This window comes from Equus caballus, chromosome 13 (assembly GCF_041296265.1).
Source record: "Equus caballus isolate H_3958 breed thoroughbred chromosome 13, TB-T2T, whole genome shotgun sequence".
NCBI lineage: Eukaryota > Metazoa > Chordata > Mammalia > Perissodactyla > Equidae > Equus > Equus caballus.
Window position 1 is genome coordinate 53,585,745 of NC_091696.1, and position 19,434 is coordinate 53,605,178.

The 19,434-nt window shown below is 63.9% G+C and overlaps 2 protein-coding genes across 5 annotated transcripts; both read left to right on the forward strand.

Annotated features, from left to right (window-relative positions):
• The first annotated feature begins 799 nt into the window (after window positions 1–799).
• Window positions 800–10,065, forward strand: PGAP6 (post-GPI attachment to proteins 6). Of its 4 annotated transcripts, XM_023616746.2 has the most exons (13): window positions 800–1,171; window positions 4,466–4,643; window positions 4,726–4,918; window positions 5,137–5,264; window positions 5,464–5,732; window positions 5,828–6,147; window positions 6,604–6,694; window positions 6,775–6,898; window positions 7,362–7,498; window positions 8,279–8,457; window positions 8,527–8,673; window positions 9,335–9,451; window positions 9,649–10,065. In XM_023616746.2, exons 1-13 carry the CDS (start codon window positions 1,048–1,050, stop codon window positions 9,943–9,945), a joined length of 2,304 nt encoding a protein of 767 aa, XP_023472514.2. In that variant the 5' UTR covers window positions 800–1,047; the 3' UTR covers window positions 9,946–10,065. The 4 variants fall into 4 exon arrangements, with proteins under 4 accessions (XP_023472514.2, XP_023472516.2, XP_070087387.1 ...); XM_023616748.2 differs by lacking the exon at window positions 8,279–8,457 and having other exon boundaries at window positions 911–1,171; window positions 8,462–8,673; XM_070231285.1 differs by lacking the exon at window positions 9,335–9,451 and having other exon boundaries at window positions 912–1,171.
• Window positions 10,066–11,448: 1,383 nt separating this feature from the next.
• On the forward strand, window positions 11,449–14,500 carry MRPL28 (mitochondrial ribosomal protein L28). The gene is made up of 6 exons (XM_023616750.2): window positions 11,449–11,540; window positions 11,663–11,959; window positions 12,677–12,829; window positions 13,182–13,316; window positions 13,405–13,491; window positions 14,089–14,500. The coding sequence occupies exons 2-6, from the start codon at window positions 11,672–11,674 to the stop codon at window positions 14,200–14,202; spliced, it is 777 nt and encodes a 258-aa protein (XP_023472518.2). The 5' UTR covers window positions 11,449–11,540; window positions 11,663–11,671; the 3' UTR covers window positions 14,203–14,500.
• Window positions 14,501–19,434: the final 4,934 nt, after the last annotated feature.

Genomic DNA, 19,434 nt, shown 5'->3' on the forward strand with positions numbered 1-19,434 from the left:
GCGGAGTCAGTCCCGCGCACCGACGTGAATCGCCCCCTTATAGTGCACGAAAAGCCCATGTGTACGAGGCAGCGTTTCATCTTCCCAGAAAAGTGTGTTTGTACACACGCTCGTGGCGGCTTTGTGGTGTGATGGAGCGGGAGGCCCGGCCAGGAGAGTCCGGCTGTGTCAGGCGCACAACCGGGCCTACGGCGGAGGCAGGAACTGGCGCAGGACTCGCGGGGCGGCAGGGACGAGGCTCGTCCCGCGGCGCCTGGCCCACGATGCACTGATCACGCAGACACTCGAGTCCCGTGGACCCTCTCAGTGCCTCCAGGAAGCATTTAGGGCGCTTTGCGCGTCCCCCGCCGCCTCCGATCTCCTGCGTGTTCCAGTTGGCGCCCCGCATTCCCCCTTGGTTCCACGTTCCCCGCGCGCGCCACTCGGTCCCGTGCCGCCGCTCCTCCCCCCACTGCCCCCGATCCCACGTCCCCCGCGCGCCCCACTCGGTCCCACGCCGCCCCTCCGCCTCCCACTGCCCCCGGTCCCACGTCCCCTGCGCGCCCCACTCGGTCCCGCGCCACCGCTCCGCCCCTCATTGCCCCTGGGTCACACTTCCCCAGCGTGTACCACATAACCTTCCATCTTATCCCGTCCTGCATCCCCCGACCTGCGCTCGCGGTCCCCGGTCGGCGTTCCCCCTCGGTCCGCAACCTCGCTGAGACCCATTTTCCTCGCTCACCCCCTCAGTCCCCACGTCATCCTCGTCCGCGCCGCCCCGTCGCCCGCCCCGCGTCCTCCTTCTGACCCCGGTCCCCGCGCGCCCCCGTGCCCCTCGCTCGGCGGTCCCCGCGCCCTGCGCCCTTCTCCCGCCCGGCTCGCGGCGGGGCGGGGCCTCGCAGGCGGAAGTGCCCGGGGCGCCGGCAGCTGGGACCGGCCGGGACGATGGGAGCCCCAGGCAGAGGCGGCGGCGGCGGGGGCCGCAGTGGCGGCGGGGGCTGCCCGGGCGGCGGCGGGGGCGGGCAGCCGGGGACGCGGTCCGGGTAGCGCCGGGCCGAGCGCGGAGCCATGGGCCGGGCTGGGACCGGGACCTGGGGCGCGGCAGTGGCGGTGGCAGTGGCGGGGCCGCTGCTGCTGCTGCTGCTGCTCGCTCGGCCCCCGCCTGGCGCCGCCGGCGACAGCCAGAAGGGCGGTGAGTGAGCGCGGACCCGCGGGCGCCATCCCGGGGGCGCGGGCTGTGGGGCAGAGCGGGGAGCGGCTGGGGGGCGGGGCCGGGATTGTGACTCACCTGGGGGCACCTGTGCGCTCACTTGGCGCGGGCGCAAGGCCCAGGGCCCAGGTCTCCACCCTCAGCTGGGGGCGCAGGGCAGCCCCTTGCGGGTCGCCTGGGATCCGAAAGGTCGGAGGAGAAAGGATACCCGCGACCCCTCCTCTGTCCCCAGGACCTGGTTCGGCCAGACCGGCCCCTTGGCGCGTGCCCCCCCTTCCATCCTCCTCCTCCCAAGGCGCTCAGGTCGGGCAAGACCGTCGCGCGCCGAGACGTGGAGGGGAGGGGGCCGAGGAGGACTCATCTGGGACTGGGGCTTCAAGGCTCCCTGGGAAGAAGAGTAGGGCAGTGGGATTCCAGGGCTCCCACCTGGTCTGGGAGAGGGAGTTGGGAGAAAGTTGCTTATATCCTGGTGCCGGCGCCCAGGTAGGGGTCATGTGTCCACCCCTCCTGCAGTGACCACCAACCCTGGTGCAGTCACTTTCAGCAGCTGGCCTTGCTTCTTGGAGGCTGGACTCCCAAGTGGCCCTGAGGAGTCTGGAGGCCAGGGTAGTTCTGAGGCAACGGGAACTTCTGTGGTGTCCAGAACTTCCTGCCCTCCCTTCGCGTTTCTGCTCCCTGAGAGTCCCCACCCAGGACCGTGGCCTAAGGAGGTGGCTAGACCAGGAGGGGCTGCCCCTTGGGGTTCTGCCCGGGGCTGGGACACCTCAGGTACTTAGTAGCATCCTGACTCCTGTGGTCTGGAACTTCCTGGGGGCCATGTGGCCAGGCTGGCAGGGTTGGGAGGGCCCAGATAACCCCCTGGGCAGCTCATCCCGCAAGCCTGGGGTTTGCTTCCTCCACTTCCCAGCTCCCAGCCCCTCCCCCCTTCTCGGAAATCTTGCTCCTCCGAGCTCCTGTTTCTCTGAGGGCTGTGCCTCTGGTTTCTGAGCTTGGCACAGCTTGAAATGAAAGGCTGTTTCCCGAGATCAGCTCCTGATTAAATTGGTCCGTTGGATACCGACACCCTTACTTTCTCCTTTTTCTCCATCCTGGGGAGCAGGGCTGGGTGAGGGGTCACTGGTGGGGGGTTTATGGAGGTAGGAAACCTGGGGCAGCCCCCACCTCCCAGGCCTGCTGCAGGGCAGGCAGCTGTGTGGGTCTGTGGGTGGGCAGGGTCCCTGACCGGCTGCCTGTCCTGGTTTGGAGGGTGTGGGACAGGGTGCCCTCACTCGGGTTTGCAGGACAGGCTCTGGGACTTTCTCTCTCTTCCCCCAACCCTGTGTTCTTGGCGGGGGCTGGGGGCAGGGTGGAGGTGCACATGGCTGGTGCTTCCTGATATCAGAGATGTGACCTCCATCCCGCTCAGACTGGTGTGCTAATGGCTGAGTACGTTCACCGAGATAGTGTGGGCGTCTTGGGCAGGAAGATTGGGCTGCAGAGCTGGTGTGGGGGTGCTGGAGGGGCTGTGTAGCCCTGGGAGTGGAGGACCACTGGGTCTTAGGGTGACCTTGAGCAGTTCTCTTATCTCTTGTTCACCTACTGAAACTTCACAGCTGAGCTGGGTGCCAGGTGTCCTCAGGCTGGTTCTCCAGGGCTGGCTGGGACGCACACTGCAGCGTGACCTCCCGTGCCCAGCCCCATCCAGAGGCTGGGTGCCCGGATGGCTGGCTGTTTCTCGGAGGCCCCATGGTCCTGAGGTGGTAGGGGCTGTCCTGCCTCAGCTCCCAGCTCCTTTAGGGTTTTGGGCCCTTGCCATCACATTGTCCAGGGGCTGCAGCAGCCTCGGGAAAGTTTGTGTAATTCAGTGGCTTCTAGGCTTCTAGCACTCAGGCTGTGGCACTGGCCTGGTCGTGGACCCCGTGGCCAGTTGACACCTGGAAAGCCTGGAATGCGTCCCACGTGGAAGCCACCCCCCTGCCCCCATGCCTGCTCAGCCTGGCTTTGCAATTGGGTTGTTATTTTTTTTCAAGGTGCCTCCATGGGAAGGTCAGGAGGCCGGCAGGGGAGCCAGCTCATGCAGCTCCCTTACCTGCTCACCGGCTCACCTGGAGGGGCCCTGGGCCTGCTGCCAGGGTGGTGGGAGCCAGTGGGCAGAGGGAGGCACCCAGCTAGAAGGAGTAAGGCCTCGCCCTGCTGTGTCCACAGCGAGTTCTTCCTGGAGCACTTTAACCTCCACTAACCTTGGAGGGAGGGGCATCGGAAGGGAGGTGCTGTCCACCTCAGCCAACTTTTGAAGAAGCTGGGACCCAGAGAGGGGAAGGGACACCCAAGGTCACACGGGGCAGGAGGCCTGAGCTGGCTCTGGGGTGGGGCTCCCTGCCATCCAGCCCAGGCACCTTGTGGCCAGACCCTAGGCCTGGCTGGCCACCCCTGGGGGCACAGAGAGCACCCAGGATGTGCCTGTCCTGTGGGGACCCCAAGAGGGAGGTCCTGGGTGGGCACCCTCACCCACCCACTCATGGGGTAGGTGATTACACAGTAGGACCTGGACACACGCTCCAGTGGGGGGGGTGCCCCGGTCAGTGCATACTCCCAGGAGGGGCCTAATCCAGGGTGGGGCCTCAGGCCTCAGCTGAGTCCTAGACCCTCGGAGCTGGTCCAGGAAAGGCCGGTGTGACAGGGGATGAGCAGCAAGGGCAAACTTTTGGAGTGTGTGGGGCAGGGAGCTGGGGAGCCATGATGCGGGGGCCTGAGAGCTGCTCCAAGGACTGGGGCCTGCGGGGGCCCCAGGTTGGGGCCATGGACCGTTTGTCTGCCGTGGGCCCCTACCTCATCCTTGTGCCACCTTGCATGGTCATGTGCTCACTGGAGTATGGGGACTAGCTGTCTCCTTGTCCTCATGGCTGGCCAGGCTTCCAGCCTGAGGTCCCATGCCCCCAAGTTCTCTGCTTGCCACCTCTCCGGGTGAGGGGGTCTCAGGCTCAGGTGGGGGCTGTGTCCCAGGCCATCACGGGCCTGAGCAGGCAGCCAGACTCCAGACCTGCCCCCTCGCCTGTCAAGTGGAACCATTTGCCACAAACAACTGCCAGGGGCTAGAGAGGGACAGTGACCTTTGCCAAGGTCAAAGTGGGCATGCTGGGCATCCCAGGGACTCCAGACCTGCCCACCATGGCTTCCCTCGTCCTTTCTGGGGCCATGGCAGGGCAGAAGGGCCTCCTGATTTCTCTGTCTGTCCCCCATGTGGAGGTGGCTGCCTCGGGCGTCCCTGGCCTGGCTGACGATACCTTCTCCCCACAGACGTTAGGCTGGTGTCCGAGCAGTTCTCGCAGTCCCCACAGAAGCTGTCTTTCTACAGCTGGTATGGCAGCGCCAGACTCTTCCATTTCCGGGTGCCCCCAGATGCCGTGCTGCTGCGCTGGCTGCTCCAAGTGTCCTGGGGCAGCAGCCCCACCTGCACCAATGTGGAGATCACTGTGTAGGTGCCCGCCCACCGCCAGAGCCCAGCCCAAGGCCCACATCTGACCACATCTGACCTGCCCTGCTCATCCCACCTCCAGGTACTTCCGTTATGGTGCCCCTCCTGTCATCAACCCACTGGGCACCAGCTTCCCCGCCAACACCTCCGTGCAGCCCTCCTTCTTCATCAAGATGCTACAGAGCAACGCCTCCGTCAACATCTCCCACCCAGCACCAGGGGACTGGTTTGTGGTTGCCCACCTGCCTCCCTCATCCCAGAAGATTGAGGTGAAGGTGAGGAGGGCTGTCTCCAAGGATGGGGGGCCACGAGTTCACCTTCTCAGGGCAGAACTGCCCTAGGCTCTGCTGCCCAGCTCTGCTCCAGCCCTCTCCCCCCATGCCCGGGCTCCCTGCTCCAGCCCTGTCCCCCCCGCCCGGGCTCCCTGGTCCTGCCCCCCACAGGCCTGACTCTAGTCATAATCCCCCCATGCTGGCTTTCTCTTCTCCCCCAGGACTTTGTTCCCACCTGTGCCTACGTCTTCCAGCCTGACATGCTGGTTGTGCGGGTGGTCGAAGTCTCTGTCCTGGAGCCCGACGTGCCCCTTCCACAGAACCTCCTCTCCCACCCCAGCTACCTCAAGTGAGTGGGGCCTTGGGGGAGGCCCAGCCTCTGGGTTTGGTGGAATGGGTGGTACGGCTGTCCGAATCGTGCGGGTGAGAAAGCTGGGGCCTGGGTCTCAGGATGGCACTGGGAAGTGGGGCCCAGCCCCCTTTGGCCACCACCCTGAGTGTCAATGATGGGGGTTGGTGGAGCCTAAGTGAGACCCCTTTGCCTGCAGGATCTTTGTCCCCAAGTACACCCAGGAGCTTCGGCTGGAGCTGCAGGGCTGTGTGTCCAACGGGAGCTTAGGGTGCCCCGTGCGCCTCACAGTGGGCTCGGCTACCCTGCCCAGCAACTTCCAGAAGGTGCTCACCTGCACTGGCCCCACCCAGGCCTGCCGCCTGCTGCTGCCTTCACCACCGTGGGACCGATGGTTGCAAGTGACGGCCAAGAGCCTGGCGGGGCCCCATGTGTCAGTGGCTTTCAGCGCCGTAGCTGCCCTCACAGGTGGGCTGCATGGGGAGGGCAGGGTGGGGGTAGCTCTGCTCCCTGCCCTTGACCCCCAGGCCTTCCTCCAGCTGAGCCCCTTGTCCTCCTGACAGCCTGCAGGGTATGGAATATGAATGTCCAGCCCCTTTTGCCAAGCAGCCTGAACCAGAGCTGCAACATCTCCACTGGTCTGATGTCCCCAAGCCCCAGCTACCAGGACCAGGGCAGGAACAGCAGACTGGGCAATGGTCCCTTCTGCCTCATGAGCTACGCGGTCACACGCGAAGACGTGGATGTGGTGTCTGTGCGCTTCCGGCCCTTGGACAGGGTCTTGGTGCTGGTGCAGTCGGACACACCCTCGGTCATGCAGCTGTACCTCAACACAGGCATGGACAGTGGGGGCTCCCTCACCATCTCCCTGTGGGCCAACCAGGTACTTTGTCTGCAAGTACCTTGTGGCCCGGCTCAGCTTGGCTTGGGGCTCGAGGCTCAGATCAGCCTGGGCTGAGTGACGTTGCTCAGGCCTTCCCGCTCTGACTTTGGCACAGAGGCTGGGTCTAGGTGGCCTTTCAGGCGGCAAAGTGACCCCAGCAGGCATTGGGTCAGAACAGGGCTTCCATTTGCAGAATGCAAGGCCTGTTCTCTGGGGCAGCAGATCCCTGCCCACAGGCCCAGGGCTGTAGCTGAGGAAGTGGGGCTTTGGGGAGATCAGAGGCTGGATGTCCCCAGACCTGGAGGGGAAGGCTCCCAGGCAGGTCCTGGGCCAGTGGGAGCCACAGAGAATGGCACCGAGTACCACACTAAGTGGGAATGTAGGGCAGACGCTGGTCCTGCGTCTCTGGGCAGCTGCGCTGGGCTGGGACTGATGCCACATGGCCTCTCCTTCCAGAGTTTGATTACCAAGAACTCCTGGGTAGTGGCCTGTGTGAATGCTGCCTCGCCCTTCCTCAGCTTCAACACTTCACTTAACTGCACCACAGGTATGGGCAGGCAGCGTCTGGCCAAGTGACCCCAGCCAGCTGCTCTGGCCACGCCTAACAGGCCTTCCTCTCCCCCGCAGCCTTCTTCCAGGGCTACCCCCTGTTTCTGAGCGCCTCGTCTCGGGAGGCCAACCTCATCATCCCTTACCCAGAGACAGACACCTGGTACCTCTCCCTGCAGCTCGTGTGCCCTGAGAGTCCTGAGTGAGTAAACTTCCGGGCTGGGCAGTGGGCGGGGGGTGGGCACCCAGGGCTGCTGGCTGGGGGCGGGTGGCTGGATCACTGCGTTCAGGACCATGGACGGGGCTGCCTGCTTCCTAGTTTGGGAGCAACCCACTTCCCACAAGGCACGCAGGGTCAGTTGTCTTCCTGGGAAGTTACGAAGGATTCCCCTTCTCTACCTAGCCACCCCTCCCGAGGCAGCCCTGGGAGCCAGGACACAGGGAGGGGGACGGGCCCAGGACACAGCCCTAGACAGACTGGGACTCAGGGCAGGGCAAGGGGGAAGGGGCATCTTGGCCTTGGCAGAGCTCACGGTTCCTGTCCTCCAGGGCTTGGGCCTGGGGCCTCAGTTCTGGGTTCACGTGTCCAAGAGCCTGCGGGAGCACTGGCGAGGGGCTGGCCAGCACGCTTCAGCAGCCAGTCTCCCTGTGCCCCTTCCTTGCAGGGAGTGTGTGGAGGCTGTGGTCTTCATGGAAAGCGCCTTGTCCTTGGTGCCCTGCCTGCACGACTGTGGACCTTACGGCCAGTGTCTCCTGCTGCGCAGACACGGCTACCTGTATGCGGGCTGCAGCTGTAAGGCAGGTGAGGGCCGGGCCCGGAGGCCTCCGGACTCTCCTGCCCTTGGCTTCCCAGCCCTGTGCCTTCCTCTGGGACACATCGCAGCTCTGCCGAGGCTGAAGAGTGCCTGCAGAGCAAGGGCAGATGCCTCTCCTCGCTCACCATGCCTCCCAATTCCCCACGCAGCCCAGAGAGGCACCCCAGAGATGGCACTGCCTCCTGACCTTGGCCTACCACCCACTCCTGCCCACAGCTGCCCACGCCTGCCCCATACCCGCCTATACCTGCCCTCACCAGCCCACACCTGCTCCACACCTGCCTACATCTACTCACACCTGCCCACCCCTGCCCCATACCTGTCTACATCTGTCCCACACCTGCCTACACTTGCCTACGCCTGCCTCATACCTGTCTACACCTGCCCACACCTACCCTCACCTGTCCTCACCAGCCCACACATGCTCCACACCTGCCTACATCTAACCGCACCTATCCCACATCTGCCTACACCTGCCCACACCTGCCCCATACCTGTCTACACTTGCCCACACCAGTCTACACCTACCCTCACCTGTCCACACCTGCCTACATCTACCCATGCCTGTCCCACACCAGCCTATACCTACCCACATGAGCCCCACACCTGCCCACACCTGTCCCAGACCATCCCAGCGCCTCTGGTGAGGAAGGGGCTTCTCTGCAGGGCCCTGGGTGAGTAGTGAGCCCTGAGGTTCAGAAGTGCCCCCACCGAGGCTGGCCTGGGTTTCCCAGCCTCAGCCCCTTCGATGTCGCGTCGGCCCACAGGCTGGCGTGGGTGGAGCTGTACGGACAACAGCACTGCACAGACTGTGGCCCAGCAGAAGGCAGCTGCGCTCCTGCTCACCCTCAGCAACCTCCTGTTCCTGGCTCCCATCGCCGTCTCTGTGTACCGGTCCCTCCTGGTGGAGGCTGCCGTCTACACCTACACCATGTTCTTCTCCACGGTAGGCCTGCCCCGCTCCCGTGGGAACTCGTGGGAGGTCTGGGCCTCCACTCATTGTCCTGCTCCGCAGTTCTACCACGCCTGCGACCAGCCAGGGGAGGCCGTGCTGTGCATCCTCAACTATGACACCCTGCAGTACTGCGACTTCCTGGGCTCCGGAGTGTCCATGTGGGTCACCATCCTCTGCATGGCGCGGCTAAAGGCAGCCCTGAAATATGTGAGTCACCTCCTGACACCCCCGGTCTGGGCTCTGGGGGAGCAGAGGCCCTTGCATGCAGCATGTCGAGGGAGAGACCAGAAAGAGGGTCTGGTTGCTGCCCTTAGAGACCTCCTGTCTCTCATGATGACCAGTCTCCTGCTGGAAGAGCTGCTGCCAGCTGGGAAGGGACTGTGCTGGTTGCTGGAGGATGCCAGGAAAGGAAGGTGGTGGGCAGGGTTAGGTGAGGCTCCCCCATCCTGTCTCTCTCATGGGGCGGCAACCCTAGGCCGCACCTCCCCAGATGTGCTCCTAGCGTCCCTCGTGCTGAGGATGCTTTGGGGACTTTTCTGCCTCAGCGCGGCCTGGCCAATGGGGATGTGTGCCCTGGTGCCCCACTGGGCTAACTTTTTGCCTCAGAAATTCACCTGTGGACAGATGAGTGCGAGTAACAGGTACAGGCAGTGCAGAAGCTGGATGAGGGGCGCCTCCCTCCCAGCCGGCAGGGCAGGATGGAGTGTGCTGGCAGCTCCAAGGGGCGGGCAGAGGTGATGGGCGCAGTGAGGGACAGCAGGATGACTGGCGTGCCCAGGCCACCTCCTCCTGTTGGACCTCGTGCCGTCACGGACGACCCTGGCCCAGGGCTCCTGTGACCCTGCGGTCGTGCCTGTGTTTTGCCCAGGTGCTGTATCTCCTGGGCACGCTGGTCTTCGCCATGTCCCTGCAGCTGGACCGCAGGGGGGCCTGGAACACGATGGGGCCCTGCCTCTTTGCCTTTGTGGTCATGGTCACCATGTGGGTAAGGAGCTGGGCAGGCCAGTGCTCCTGCCCAGACCCTCGCCCCAGGGGTTGGGATAAGAGAGCGTGGGCTCCTCACGGACCCCCACTCTGGGAAGAGAGAGTCTGGCCCCTCGTTCTGGCCATGTTTCTGGGTGGGTCCCTGGGAGCTGTGGCTGCAGCACCCTGTGCCAACGCGTACATGGCGGTTCTCTCCAGGTGTACCGCTGCGGGCACCGGCGTCAGTGCTACCCCACCTCCTGGCAGCGTTGGGTGTTCTACCTCCTGCCTGGCATCTCCATGGCCACTGTGGCCCTCGCCATCTACACCTCCATGATGACCAGCGACAACTATTACTACACCCATAGCATCTGGCACATGCTGCTGGCAGGGAGCGCAGCGTTCCTGCTGCCACCTCGTGACAAGCACACCGAGCCCTGGGCCTGCTCCAAAAAGCTCACCTGCCACTATCAGATCTGCAAGAACCACCGGGAAGAGCTGTACACAGTGACGTGACATGGCCAGCTCGGGGACGCCTGCAGCTTTGATGATGACCTCTCTAGCCAGGGGCAGAACCAAGGGAGAGGGACCCTATCCAGATCAATTTCCACCTGAATAAAATTGACCTGCACACCTTTTTGATTCCTCCTCCTAAGGAGAGGACCACACCCTCAAACTCTCTTGTGCTGCGGCTGACTCGGCCCCTCTGCAGGTCCCAGCTGGTGTCTGCAGTGGCCTTTGGGGCCTAGGCTTGGCTGCCTGGAGACCACAGGGACTGTGCAGGGCAGGCTCTGTGTTCTGCTGGCCTGGGGATGGTTGGAGATGTGGAAAAAGGTTTCCCTATGGCCTTGTTCCTCTGAGAAGCTGCGACATGAGACCTGGCGGACAGGGGAGGCCTGAGCCCAGCTCCCATGGGCCCCTGCCCCTGAGGCTGTTGGCTGTGCCCTCCCTGCATCCCTGGCTCCCTGACACCGTGTGCCTCTGAATGCCAGTCTGCCTTGGGCATGGGAATACCCCCTGCTGACCCAGTTGCTGTGGGGAGGGTGACCATGCTCACCAGGGAACTAATGGGCACTGGGGGATGGATGAAGGGGCTAGCTCTCATGAGCGGCATACCAGAAGCTGGCCTCTGGCTGTCGTGCTCTGCCCCTCCCCTCCCTTTGGCTCTCAGATTTGGAGCTGCCGGCCTCTGAGAAGAGCTTCCTAGGGAGGGGGTTGCCAAGCCGCTCTGGGGGTGCTGGCACCACAGGGCGCGCCCTGCCCCAACTCTGTGTCCCCACACCTCTGGCTTCATGGGTCCCTGTCTGGGGAGCTTCCTCTTGAGTAGTTCCCAGGAGGAGACGTGATGTTGCCGCCCTGCAGGGGCCCACCCCGCGATGGGGAAAGAACCATCTCCCTCCTCTGTGGGAGAGGAGGGGGAGGGGTCCCAGCCCCCTAGAGGCGGTGCGCCGCGCATCCCCAAGGAGAGCGTGCGGGGGCTGCTGTCTGCGTGAGGGATGCGGGCGGGGTCAGGGGGGTCGCGGAGGCCCAGAATCCGGGCACTAGGCAAACCCTTCCCACCCCGCCCCACGTGGCCCTGGGGCTTCCCTGCTGGGTCCCGTCCAGGTTGTCGCCTCCCTGGACACCTGCCCCGCCCCCAGCCTCCATGCGCTTCGCCACCCCAAGCATTCTCTAGGCTTGTAAAGGGGATACATTTGTATATGGTGTTTTTGGGGTAAAACTTTTTAAGACATGAAGACATATTTTTCTGTAGCTGTGATTTCGCTGTAATTGATGAATTTAATATTCTACGGTGATATTTCAAGGCAGACGGTTTTCCGCACTGTTTCTGCCCTCCTCGGGGAGAAGGGCGGTGGGACCGCGGATGGCAAGCCCCCCCCCCCCCCCACGGCTAACGCTCGGGGACACGGGTCGCCCGGCCGACGGTGCCGGAGCGGTCGCCTCCCTCCGCAGGGCGGTGTCCAGATCCCCGAGCGCGGGGGGCGGGGCGAGGGGCGGGGCGAGGGGCGGGGCGAGGGCGGACGGACGGGCGTGGCAGCCAGTCGGCGGGGGGGCGGGGCCCGGGCACGCGGCGCGGCTTCCGGTTCCGGCGGGGCTCGGAGCTCGCCGAGGTAGGAGGCGCACTCAGCTGTGGGGTCCCGGGCTTTGGTTTGGGGGTGGGGGCCGGGGTCGGGGCCGCGCGGAGGGATGGGGTCGAGGGCCGGGCCGCGGCGTGACGGCCCGCTGCCTCCAGGCCGCCGCGATGCCCCTGCACAAGGTCCCGGTCCGCCTGTGGAAGCAGCTGCGGCTGCGGGAGGGCCTCTGCGCGCGCCTGCCGCAGCACTACCTGCGCTCCCTGGAGGAGGCGCGCACGCCCGCCCCCGTGCACTACAGGCCGCACGGGGCCAAGTTCAAGATCAGCCCCAAGAACGGGCAGCGGGAGCGCGTGGAGGACGTGCCCGTTCCCATCCACTACCCCCCGGAGTCCCAGCTGGGGCTCTGGGGCGGCGAGGGCTGGATCCTGGGCCACAGATACGTCAACAACGACAAGGTCGGTGAGCGGGCGCGCATCAGGGGGACTTCCCGGGCTTTGCTGCTCTGGGCTCTGTGCTGGCCTCCCGAGCTGCCTGGCGAGCATAACGGGCGCCGACCGGCCCTGGGGGGCTTAGAGTCTGGTGGAGACAGCTACATCCGAGGAGCGTGCAAAGGAGTGAAGCCACAGTGGGGTTGGGGGGAGGTTCAGCAAGTACAAAGGCCCTGGGGTGGCCGCCCAGATCAAATGTGAGGGTCTGCTGTCACCTGTCAGCTTGACTGGCCAGAGTTTGCCTGTTTGTCGTCACACTTGCAAGGCTGGCGCTGCCACCTCCTTGTCACGCTTAGGAAGGCTAGAGATTCACCTGGCAGCATGGCTCCTGTCTGTCCCCAACACCCTGCCCCCTCCGGTGGGAGCCTGGAGGGGCTGCTGAGCCCTCTGGGGCAGCCTTGTGTCTGAGCCCCCCAGGCTGCCGTCTCCCTCTGCCTCTGGCCCCTTGGCTCCTGGTTTGAAATGTGATGCCCTGTAGACTGTGGCATTAGGATCGTGTGTTTGGTGTGTCTGGAACACACGTGGGCAGCATGGGCAAGGCCTGGGGTGCCACGCTAACTGGGGGGAGGCTGACCTCTAGGTGGACGCCAGCTCCATGACCCGAGTCCGGGCAGCTGCCCTGGGCCTTCCTCGGGTCTGTCTGGAGAAGCAGCAGCACTTGTGAAGCCTCTTCTGCTCCCTCAGCTCTCGAAGAGGGTAAAGAAGGTGTGGAAGCCACAGCTGTTCCAGCGTGAGCTCTACAGTGAGATCCTGGACACGAAGTTCACTGTGACCGTGACCATGCGGACCCTGGACCTCATTGATGAGGCCTACGGGTTTGACTTCTACATCCTCAAGGCAAGTGGCCGCCCACGGCAGGGCCTTGTGACCGGTTAGAGACTCACGGGAGGCCAGGGCAGCACCACGGTGGCAGTGGAGGGTCACCCGTAAATGGCTGTTGGGGCCGTGCCTGTCTCCGGGCAGCCCCCGTGGGGACTTTCTGCTCCCAGGAGAGTCGGTCACTGTGGGCAGCCGTCTCACCCTCGGGCCCGAGTGAGCCCTGCCGCGTCCCTCCCTGCTTCTGACTCTCCTCTATTCTGGTCTGAGTGCTGGGGCTGCCCTGCTGGCCTGACGTGCTCTGCTGGGCGGGCGGCGGGGAGGGCGGGCGGCCTGCTGGCAGCCCCTGGCCCCACATGCAGCCTCTCGCTAGACCCCGAAGGAGGACTTGTGCTCCAAGTTCGGGATGGACCTGAAGCGAGGGATGCTGCTGCGGCTTGCCCGACGGGACCCCCAGCTGCACCCGGACGACCCTGAGAGGAGGGCGGCCATCTACGACAAGTACAAGGTGAGGGCCGGGGCTTGTACCTCCTGCTCCTGTGGGCCCACCCGCTGGCTGCCCCGGCCTCACCGCTCGCCCTGTCTCTCCCGCCCAGGAGTTCGTCATCCCGGAGGCAGAGGCTGAGTGGGTTGGCCTGACGCTGGAGGAAGCTGTGGAGAAGCAGAGGCTTCTGGAAGAGAAGGTGAGCGTGTGTGAGCGCCAGCTGCCGTGTGCTCTTGGGTGGGGAAGTGTGCTACCCCGGGAGCCTGGGTGAGGGGCCACTGCCCCAGGTGGGCTTGGGGAGGAGCCCCCCCATAGCAGCCCGGCTGTAGCCACAGCCCTGTGGGGTCTGCACAGCTTGTTCCCTCTCCTCGAGGTCCTGACCCTCTCCTGCCTCCTTTGGCCAGCTTCATAGATTCTTAGACGAAAGACTTGGTGACAGGAATGGATTCTTGGCACCGGCGTTTTCCTTGGCCACCTGGTATCCCACAGGATCTTCGCGGTATTGAGTTGAGGCCTTTTTGGGTCTGGCCCTAGAAGGGTCTAGAGCCTGTGTTATCTGCGACCACAGGCCCCTAGGAGGGAAGTAGGGGCAGGCCCCTGATCCCTGTGTCCCCAAGGGAAGGTCGTCTCTGTTTCACGACGGGGCGCTGCTCTCAGGCCTGGGGGCTGGGGCGGCGAGTAGCCCTGCTTGACCCTGCGGCCAAGCCTGAGCGGCTCGGTCCTCTCCATGTTTGGCCCACAGCAGCTGGACTCCCGTCCGCCCCAGAATGCCTCACTGTGATCCGTCTCTCCCCAGGACCCGGTCCCTCTGTTCAAGGTCTACGTGGAGTCACTGATCAAGCAGCTTCAGCAGGAGGCACTGTCTGAGCCGGCAGTGGTGGGAAGAGACCAGCGAGAAGTGACCACGTAGTGTGCCGGGCCTGACAGCCAGGCTCAGCCCCAACCCCGTGCCCTGTAGCACCGTGGACACAGACCCTGTGGTGGTGGCGAGGGCCATTTGTGGGTGAACCTGTGCTTGTGTGTGCCGGCCATGCAGCTCCTGGAGTAGAGTGGGCTTTGTGAGGCCCTTTGGGGCCTCTTGTCTCAGGATCCTTAGAGCCCTGGGGCCTCTGTGCTGCCCCGCGGTCCCCCCTCCGTCCTGCAGCGGAGGCCCGGCCGAGGCAGGGTCACACACTTGGGGGGAAGCTTGAGTAAAGTCTGAGCCAGGCCGTGTGTGTGCTGCGTTGCTTGGAGGACTGAGCTCTCCCACGTAGTCCTTGACTGCGTCACCCTCTGCCCCAGACACTGTGGCCGCAGCTGAGATGGGTGGCGGTCCCCAGCTGAATGCTGACCAAGGTTTGTTTTGGTGATTTTCTTTCCTCTGGGAGAGAGTCCAGTGTAGTTGAAGGCATCCTGCGATAGAGCCCCCCTCCCATTGCACATCCTTGCATGTTCTGCAACATTCTGCAGGGCAGAGGCAGGGAGGCTGTGGCCTGGCTCTGGGAGTGACCGGGAGGTGTCCGTGCTCGTGTGCCCTTCAGGGTGGGAGCACCCCCAGTAGCTCTGGGCAGCCGTGGCAGCATCTTGCGGGGAAGGCCTTGAGTCAGGAGCCTCTATCAGCACCACCCTGTCACTGTCATGCCACGCGGACCTGCAGGCGTCCAACCTGGGTGCCCTGGTGGGCATGTGGGTCCTGGTAGGATACTGGGCAAGGCACCCTGAGGCCTTTTCTGCTCTGAGATCTAGGGGTGCTTTTGCCACTTCCCTGGCTCTTACGTGGAAGTCTTGAGCACTGAGACCCAACTGGGTCTCTGGGAGGACAGGGAGGGGTCTGCCTGCTCTGGTCCTGGCAGTTGACTGAGGGGTACTGGGCTCCTATCAGGGGCGCTATGGGAGTGACGATGTCTGGACGGTGCTCAGGGAGGCAGAGGCCAGAGGGAGCTGCAGCCAGGCAGTGGGCACGGCTGGGGCCGGAGGTCCCGGGGCTCCTAAGGAGGTCATTGAGGGGTGTGGCCTGCCTTGCCTGGGGGTAGTGCCCAGGGGTCTCTGTCCCCAGCTCCTCCAGGGGTGCCTGTGACCCCGCGTGTGCTGAAGCTTCCTGCACACGAGTGTTTTCTCATGTAATCCCTGCCTGGTGAACAGTTTTTAATTCTTAAAAAATTTTACCAAAAGCTGACAACACCCAGCTCTGCTCTGGTGGGCTGGCAAGTCCTAGCCACTTGTCCGAACGACAGCCTCTGGCTCCAGCCAGATCCGTGATGCTCTGGAGGGACCAGCCCTCCCTATGTTCACGTCCACATCATGCTTTTCATGTTAGCCCTGAACTGAGTCACACTCATGCCTCCGCAGCCCCTCAGCCTGTCACTTGGGACCCTGAGATGTGTACCCAGGACATGCCCCGTTCATGGACCTTGGGCCTCAGTTACCCTTGCTCACCTGCTCTCCCGGCCCCAACTGAGATCACTGGTTGAGGGGCTCCTGTGTCAGAACCCTCGGGCTCCCAGGGACCTGGGGCTGGCACAGGGTGAGTAGCTGGAGCAGGGAGGGGACTGGGCCTCCTGTGGGCCATGGTGGGGAGGGGGTAGACCCACGCCTCAGTCTGCCCATCAGCACTGGTGGGATGAGCGAGTGTCGGTCTTGCCCTGCCCTGACTCAGGCTGCCGCTCTGCTCCCCCAAGGGCCCCTGGGTTACCACCAGGATGGCCCAGTGCTGCTGGCTGGTAGGGGGAGCTTGGCGTGGCCTCAGCCTGTCACTCACCTCCCCAAAACCTGAGGCTGGCTGAGGTTGGGGTCTGAGTGTGGCCTTGACCCTGAATCTCCAAAATGTGAGCCTTTTTCTGGTTGGAGGCAGCATCAATTTCATCAAGTTCTCACGAATATCTTTGACTCAGGAAAGGTTAAGAAGCCCTCAGTGAGGGACACTTGCCCCCCGCCCCATGTAAAGCAATAACCCCTGTCTGGGACAGGCCCTGGCAGGCCGGTCTGCTGTGCTGTTCCACTGCCCAGAGTCGGGGCAGGGAGGGGGACACGGCTGCACTTGCCCACATGGCGCACAGAACCAGGAGCTGAGTTGTGGGGGCCCATCTGGTGAGTGTCCCCCTCCAGGCGCTGAGCTGCCTTCCATGTCTCTCCCCCGTCAACCACAGCTCCACCAGTCCTTGGTTGCCCTGTCTGTCTTGCCGGGAACCCCCAGTTCTGCCCTCGCTGAGGCCTTGCAGCCCCTCGGCCCCTGGATTGGTCTGGGAGGATTTGCATTGACCGAGGTCAAACCTGCAGAAGCCAGAGCTGCTCTGCCCTGGCCCATGGCGGGCAAGCGGGCATGCCCCTGTCCCCGCACCAGCTCAGTCCAACCCTCCCCAGCTGTCCAGGGGCAAGCCCCCTTCCTCCACCGTGTGTCCCACGTGTTTTCATGACAACAGAGCTCAACCAGTCAGCTTCAGTGTCGGCCATGGCTGGGCCATGGACGCGAGGGTGGACCATCGCTGTGGCTGTGGACTGGAGAGGGGTCCTTGACAAGAAAGCGGCCATCAACACATGGTGTCCTGAGGCCCTGTTGTGTCCGCTCTGTCATTCAGATGTCCTTGAGTCCCAGGAAGGGCGAGAGGATGGACTCTGTCTAGAGATGGGTGACCAAGGCCAGGAAGGGTGGGCCCGGGCCGGGGCTCTGTGCCTGCCCCCTCCTCCTGAGGGTCTTGCCTGAGTCTCGCTCACCTGTGCATTGGCTTCAGGGCGGCAGGTGTGGAGAGAGCAGGCCGGTCCTGGGCCCCGTCAGGGTCTTGGGTGCTGTGAAGCCCACCCACCCGTGCTGTTTGCCCTTCCCCGGGCCTGCGCTTGGACTCCACCTCCACCTTCACCATCCACTGCGCACCCTTAAACCTTCTGCTGGCTGTGGGCTCCCTCCCACCCCTCCCAGCCCCGCCCATCTGGCACCCTCTGCTACAGCTCACTGGAGCCCTTTCTGAGCCAACAAGCCCCAGAATGGGGCTCCAGCCCCTGGACCCTTCTCCACTACCCGCAGCTGGTTCTGGCTTCTGTCTCCACACACACCTTGCCCCTGGGCGAGACCAACTGGGGCTCGGTCCTGTGATGAGTTGGCTGGGGGTTGGGCTGGGCAGTGTAAGACCAAGTCCAGGGGGCTGGCTGGGGGCCCTGAGCCCGTCCCGTTGGATGTGCAACCCCTGTGGACCTGTGTTCCAGGCTCCCTCTGGCTCCTGGGTCCCTCTGGCCTCAGCAGTAGCCTCGCCAGCAGTCTCTGGGCCCCCAGGGGCCTGCCTCAGCCTTGGCCTCCTCCCTGGGGCTCGAGGCTCGAGGCTTGCCTTCTGGCAGCCCCGCTGCTCCGCATTTGATCTCTTTAGCAGGTGGGCTGGGCCTGGGCCAGGAAGTGGGACGTGGCCTCCCCCAGCTCACGGGGGCCTTGACCAGGTGTTGCTGATCCCAGAAGCATTTGGACAGGCCAGGAGCCTTCACAGAAATGGAGGAAGGGTGGCCTGGGGCACTCACTGCCCTGCAACACCCTGGATGGTCAGTTCTTGAAGTGAGGCTGCGTTGTGGCCTTGCTCAGAAGCCCTGGTCTTGAGACATCTGGGAAGGCCTCACTGAGGGGCCGGTGCTGACAGTCTGGGGGCGCAGGCCAAGAGAAGAGCAGGTGCAAGTCACAGGTGTGTGGCAGTTTGCACAGGGTTGGAGAGCGCTTAGCGTGGTGAAGTCCCAGAGTCCTGCCAGGTGGGGACGCAAGGTCTGGGGCAGTGGAGCCATGCTGGGGCCTTTGAAGAGTCTTGGGAGGGCACTGTGTGAGCGAGTCCATGAGTTCAACAGGCTAATGAGGGTGTGGAGGAGGGCTTGGCAGGCAGGGGTCTAAAGTGGATTGAGACTCTTGTGGTCTGAAGTGGATGGAGAGCTTGGCTCTGCCCCCTGCGGCTGGGGAGTGCCCTGCTCTTCCTCCCCTTGCCCTCGTCCATTATTTTGTCACTAGACTGAGCCTGGCCTCCAGCCCCTAGGGCAAGCCTGACCTGAAGTCCTTCTCTTAGCAGAGGCTACAAGGACACTGTTCCTGCCTCTACCAGAGGGTCAGGCAGGGCATGGAGTGGCCTGGGACACGTCCCAGGGACAGGGACTTCTCACATTGGACATGCGTGAAACACACACATGAAAACACTCAACAGTGGATGCAGGAGTGGTCACTGTCTGGCCACACCTGACCCAACCCTCTGAGGGGATCCCGGCATGGGCCCACTGGCAGCGCCGCCTGCTCCCTCGGCAGTCAGGAGTGGCTCGGGGGTGGCGGTGTCTAAAGGGGCTGGTTGCCATGGCTACCATAGGGTTCCGAGGCCGTCATCTGGTCCCTGCCTCAGCCAATCGGCGGTGGGAGCCCGAGCTGCAGCCTGGAGTCACGCTTCTTCCTCCCAGCCACACAGTGGCCAAGAGCAGGGACCCGCTTCCTGGAGTGGCTGAAAGTGCTCAGACGGACGGCCAAGCCCATCATGGCGGACCGAGGGATGGCGGGGCGCGAGCAGGCACACGGAGCCAGGCAGGTGAGGTAAGCCGAGGGGGTGGATGGACAGACGGACGGACAGGTGGACAGGTGGACATGCCCTCTGCTGCCCATTGTTCTCGTGGCCGAGGCGCTGCCCTCAGCCCACCCCGCCCTGCGCGCCCTCCCTTGCACGCACACGCACACGCACACACCCACACCCGGACCCCCACCCTGGGACCCTCTCCCCAAATGTCCCAGGGAAGGGTCATGGGAGAGACAAAGGAAGCAGCACGAGGCAGAACGAACCCCACCGCGCCGCGTCCCGAAGCTGGCGCTCACAGCTCACGTCAGATTTCACATGGAGGCGGCATCAAAGACCCCCAACTGGCTGGGCCCTCGGCAGGACGGCCACCGGCCCTTCTCCCGGCCACCGCTCCCAGGGCTAGGCGACAGGTCACGTCAACTCAGTGCGGTTTAAGGAGCATTTTTTCGAGAAGAGAAAAAAGAAGCGAAAAAAAGGGAAAAAATGTCCACCTATGACGGGAGCAGCCAGCCCAAGATGGATCAGAAGCGCCAAATCCCATTACTCGGGACTTCAGAGGACAGGCCTGGAAAAGCAGCTGCGATTACGAGCTTGCAAATGGAGGGTCCTTTGGAGATCAAAGAGTGACACGTTTGTGTGTGTGTGTG

Coding starts and splice junctions, on each gene's coding strand:
- MRPL28 (XM_023616750.2), top strand. CDS start 11,672: ATGCCCCTGCACAAGGTCCCGGTCCGCCTGTGGAAGCAGCTGCGGCTG. Junction 11,960..12,676: donor GATACGTCAACAACGACAAG/GTCGGTGAGCGG, acceptor CTGCTCCCTCAG/CTCTCGAAGAGGGTAAAGAA. Junction 12,830..13,181: donor TTGACTTCTACATCCTCAAG/GCAAGTGGCCGC, acceptor GCCTCTCGCTAG/ACCCCGAAGGAGGACTTGTG.
- PGAP6 (XM_023616746.2), top strand. CDS start 1,048: ATGGGCCGGGCTGGGACCGGGACCTGGGGCGCGGCAGTGGCGGTGGCA. Junction 6,148..6,603: donor TCTCCCTGTGGGCCAACCAG/GTACTTTGTCTG, acceptor CTCTCCTTCCAG/AGTTTGATTACCAAGAACTC. Junction 9,452..9,648: donor TGGTCATGGTCACCATGTGG/GTAAGGAGCTGG, acceptor GGTTCTCTCCAG/GTGTACCGCTGCGGGCACCG.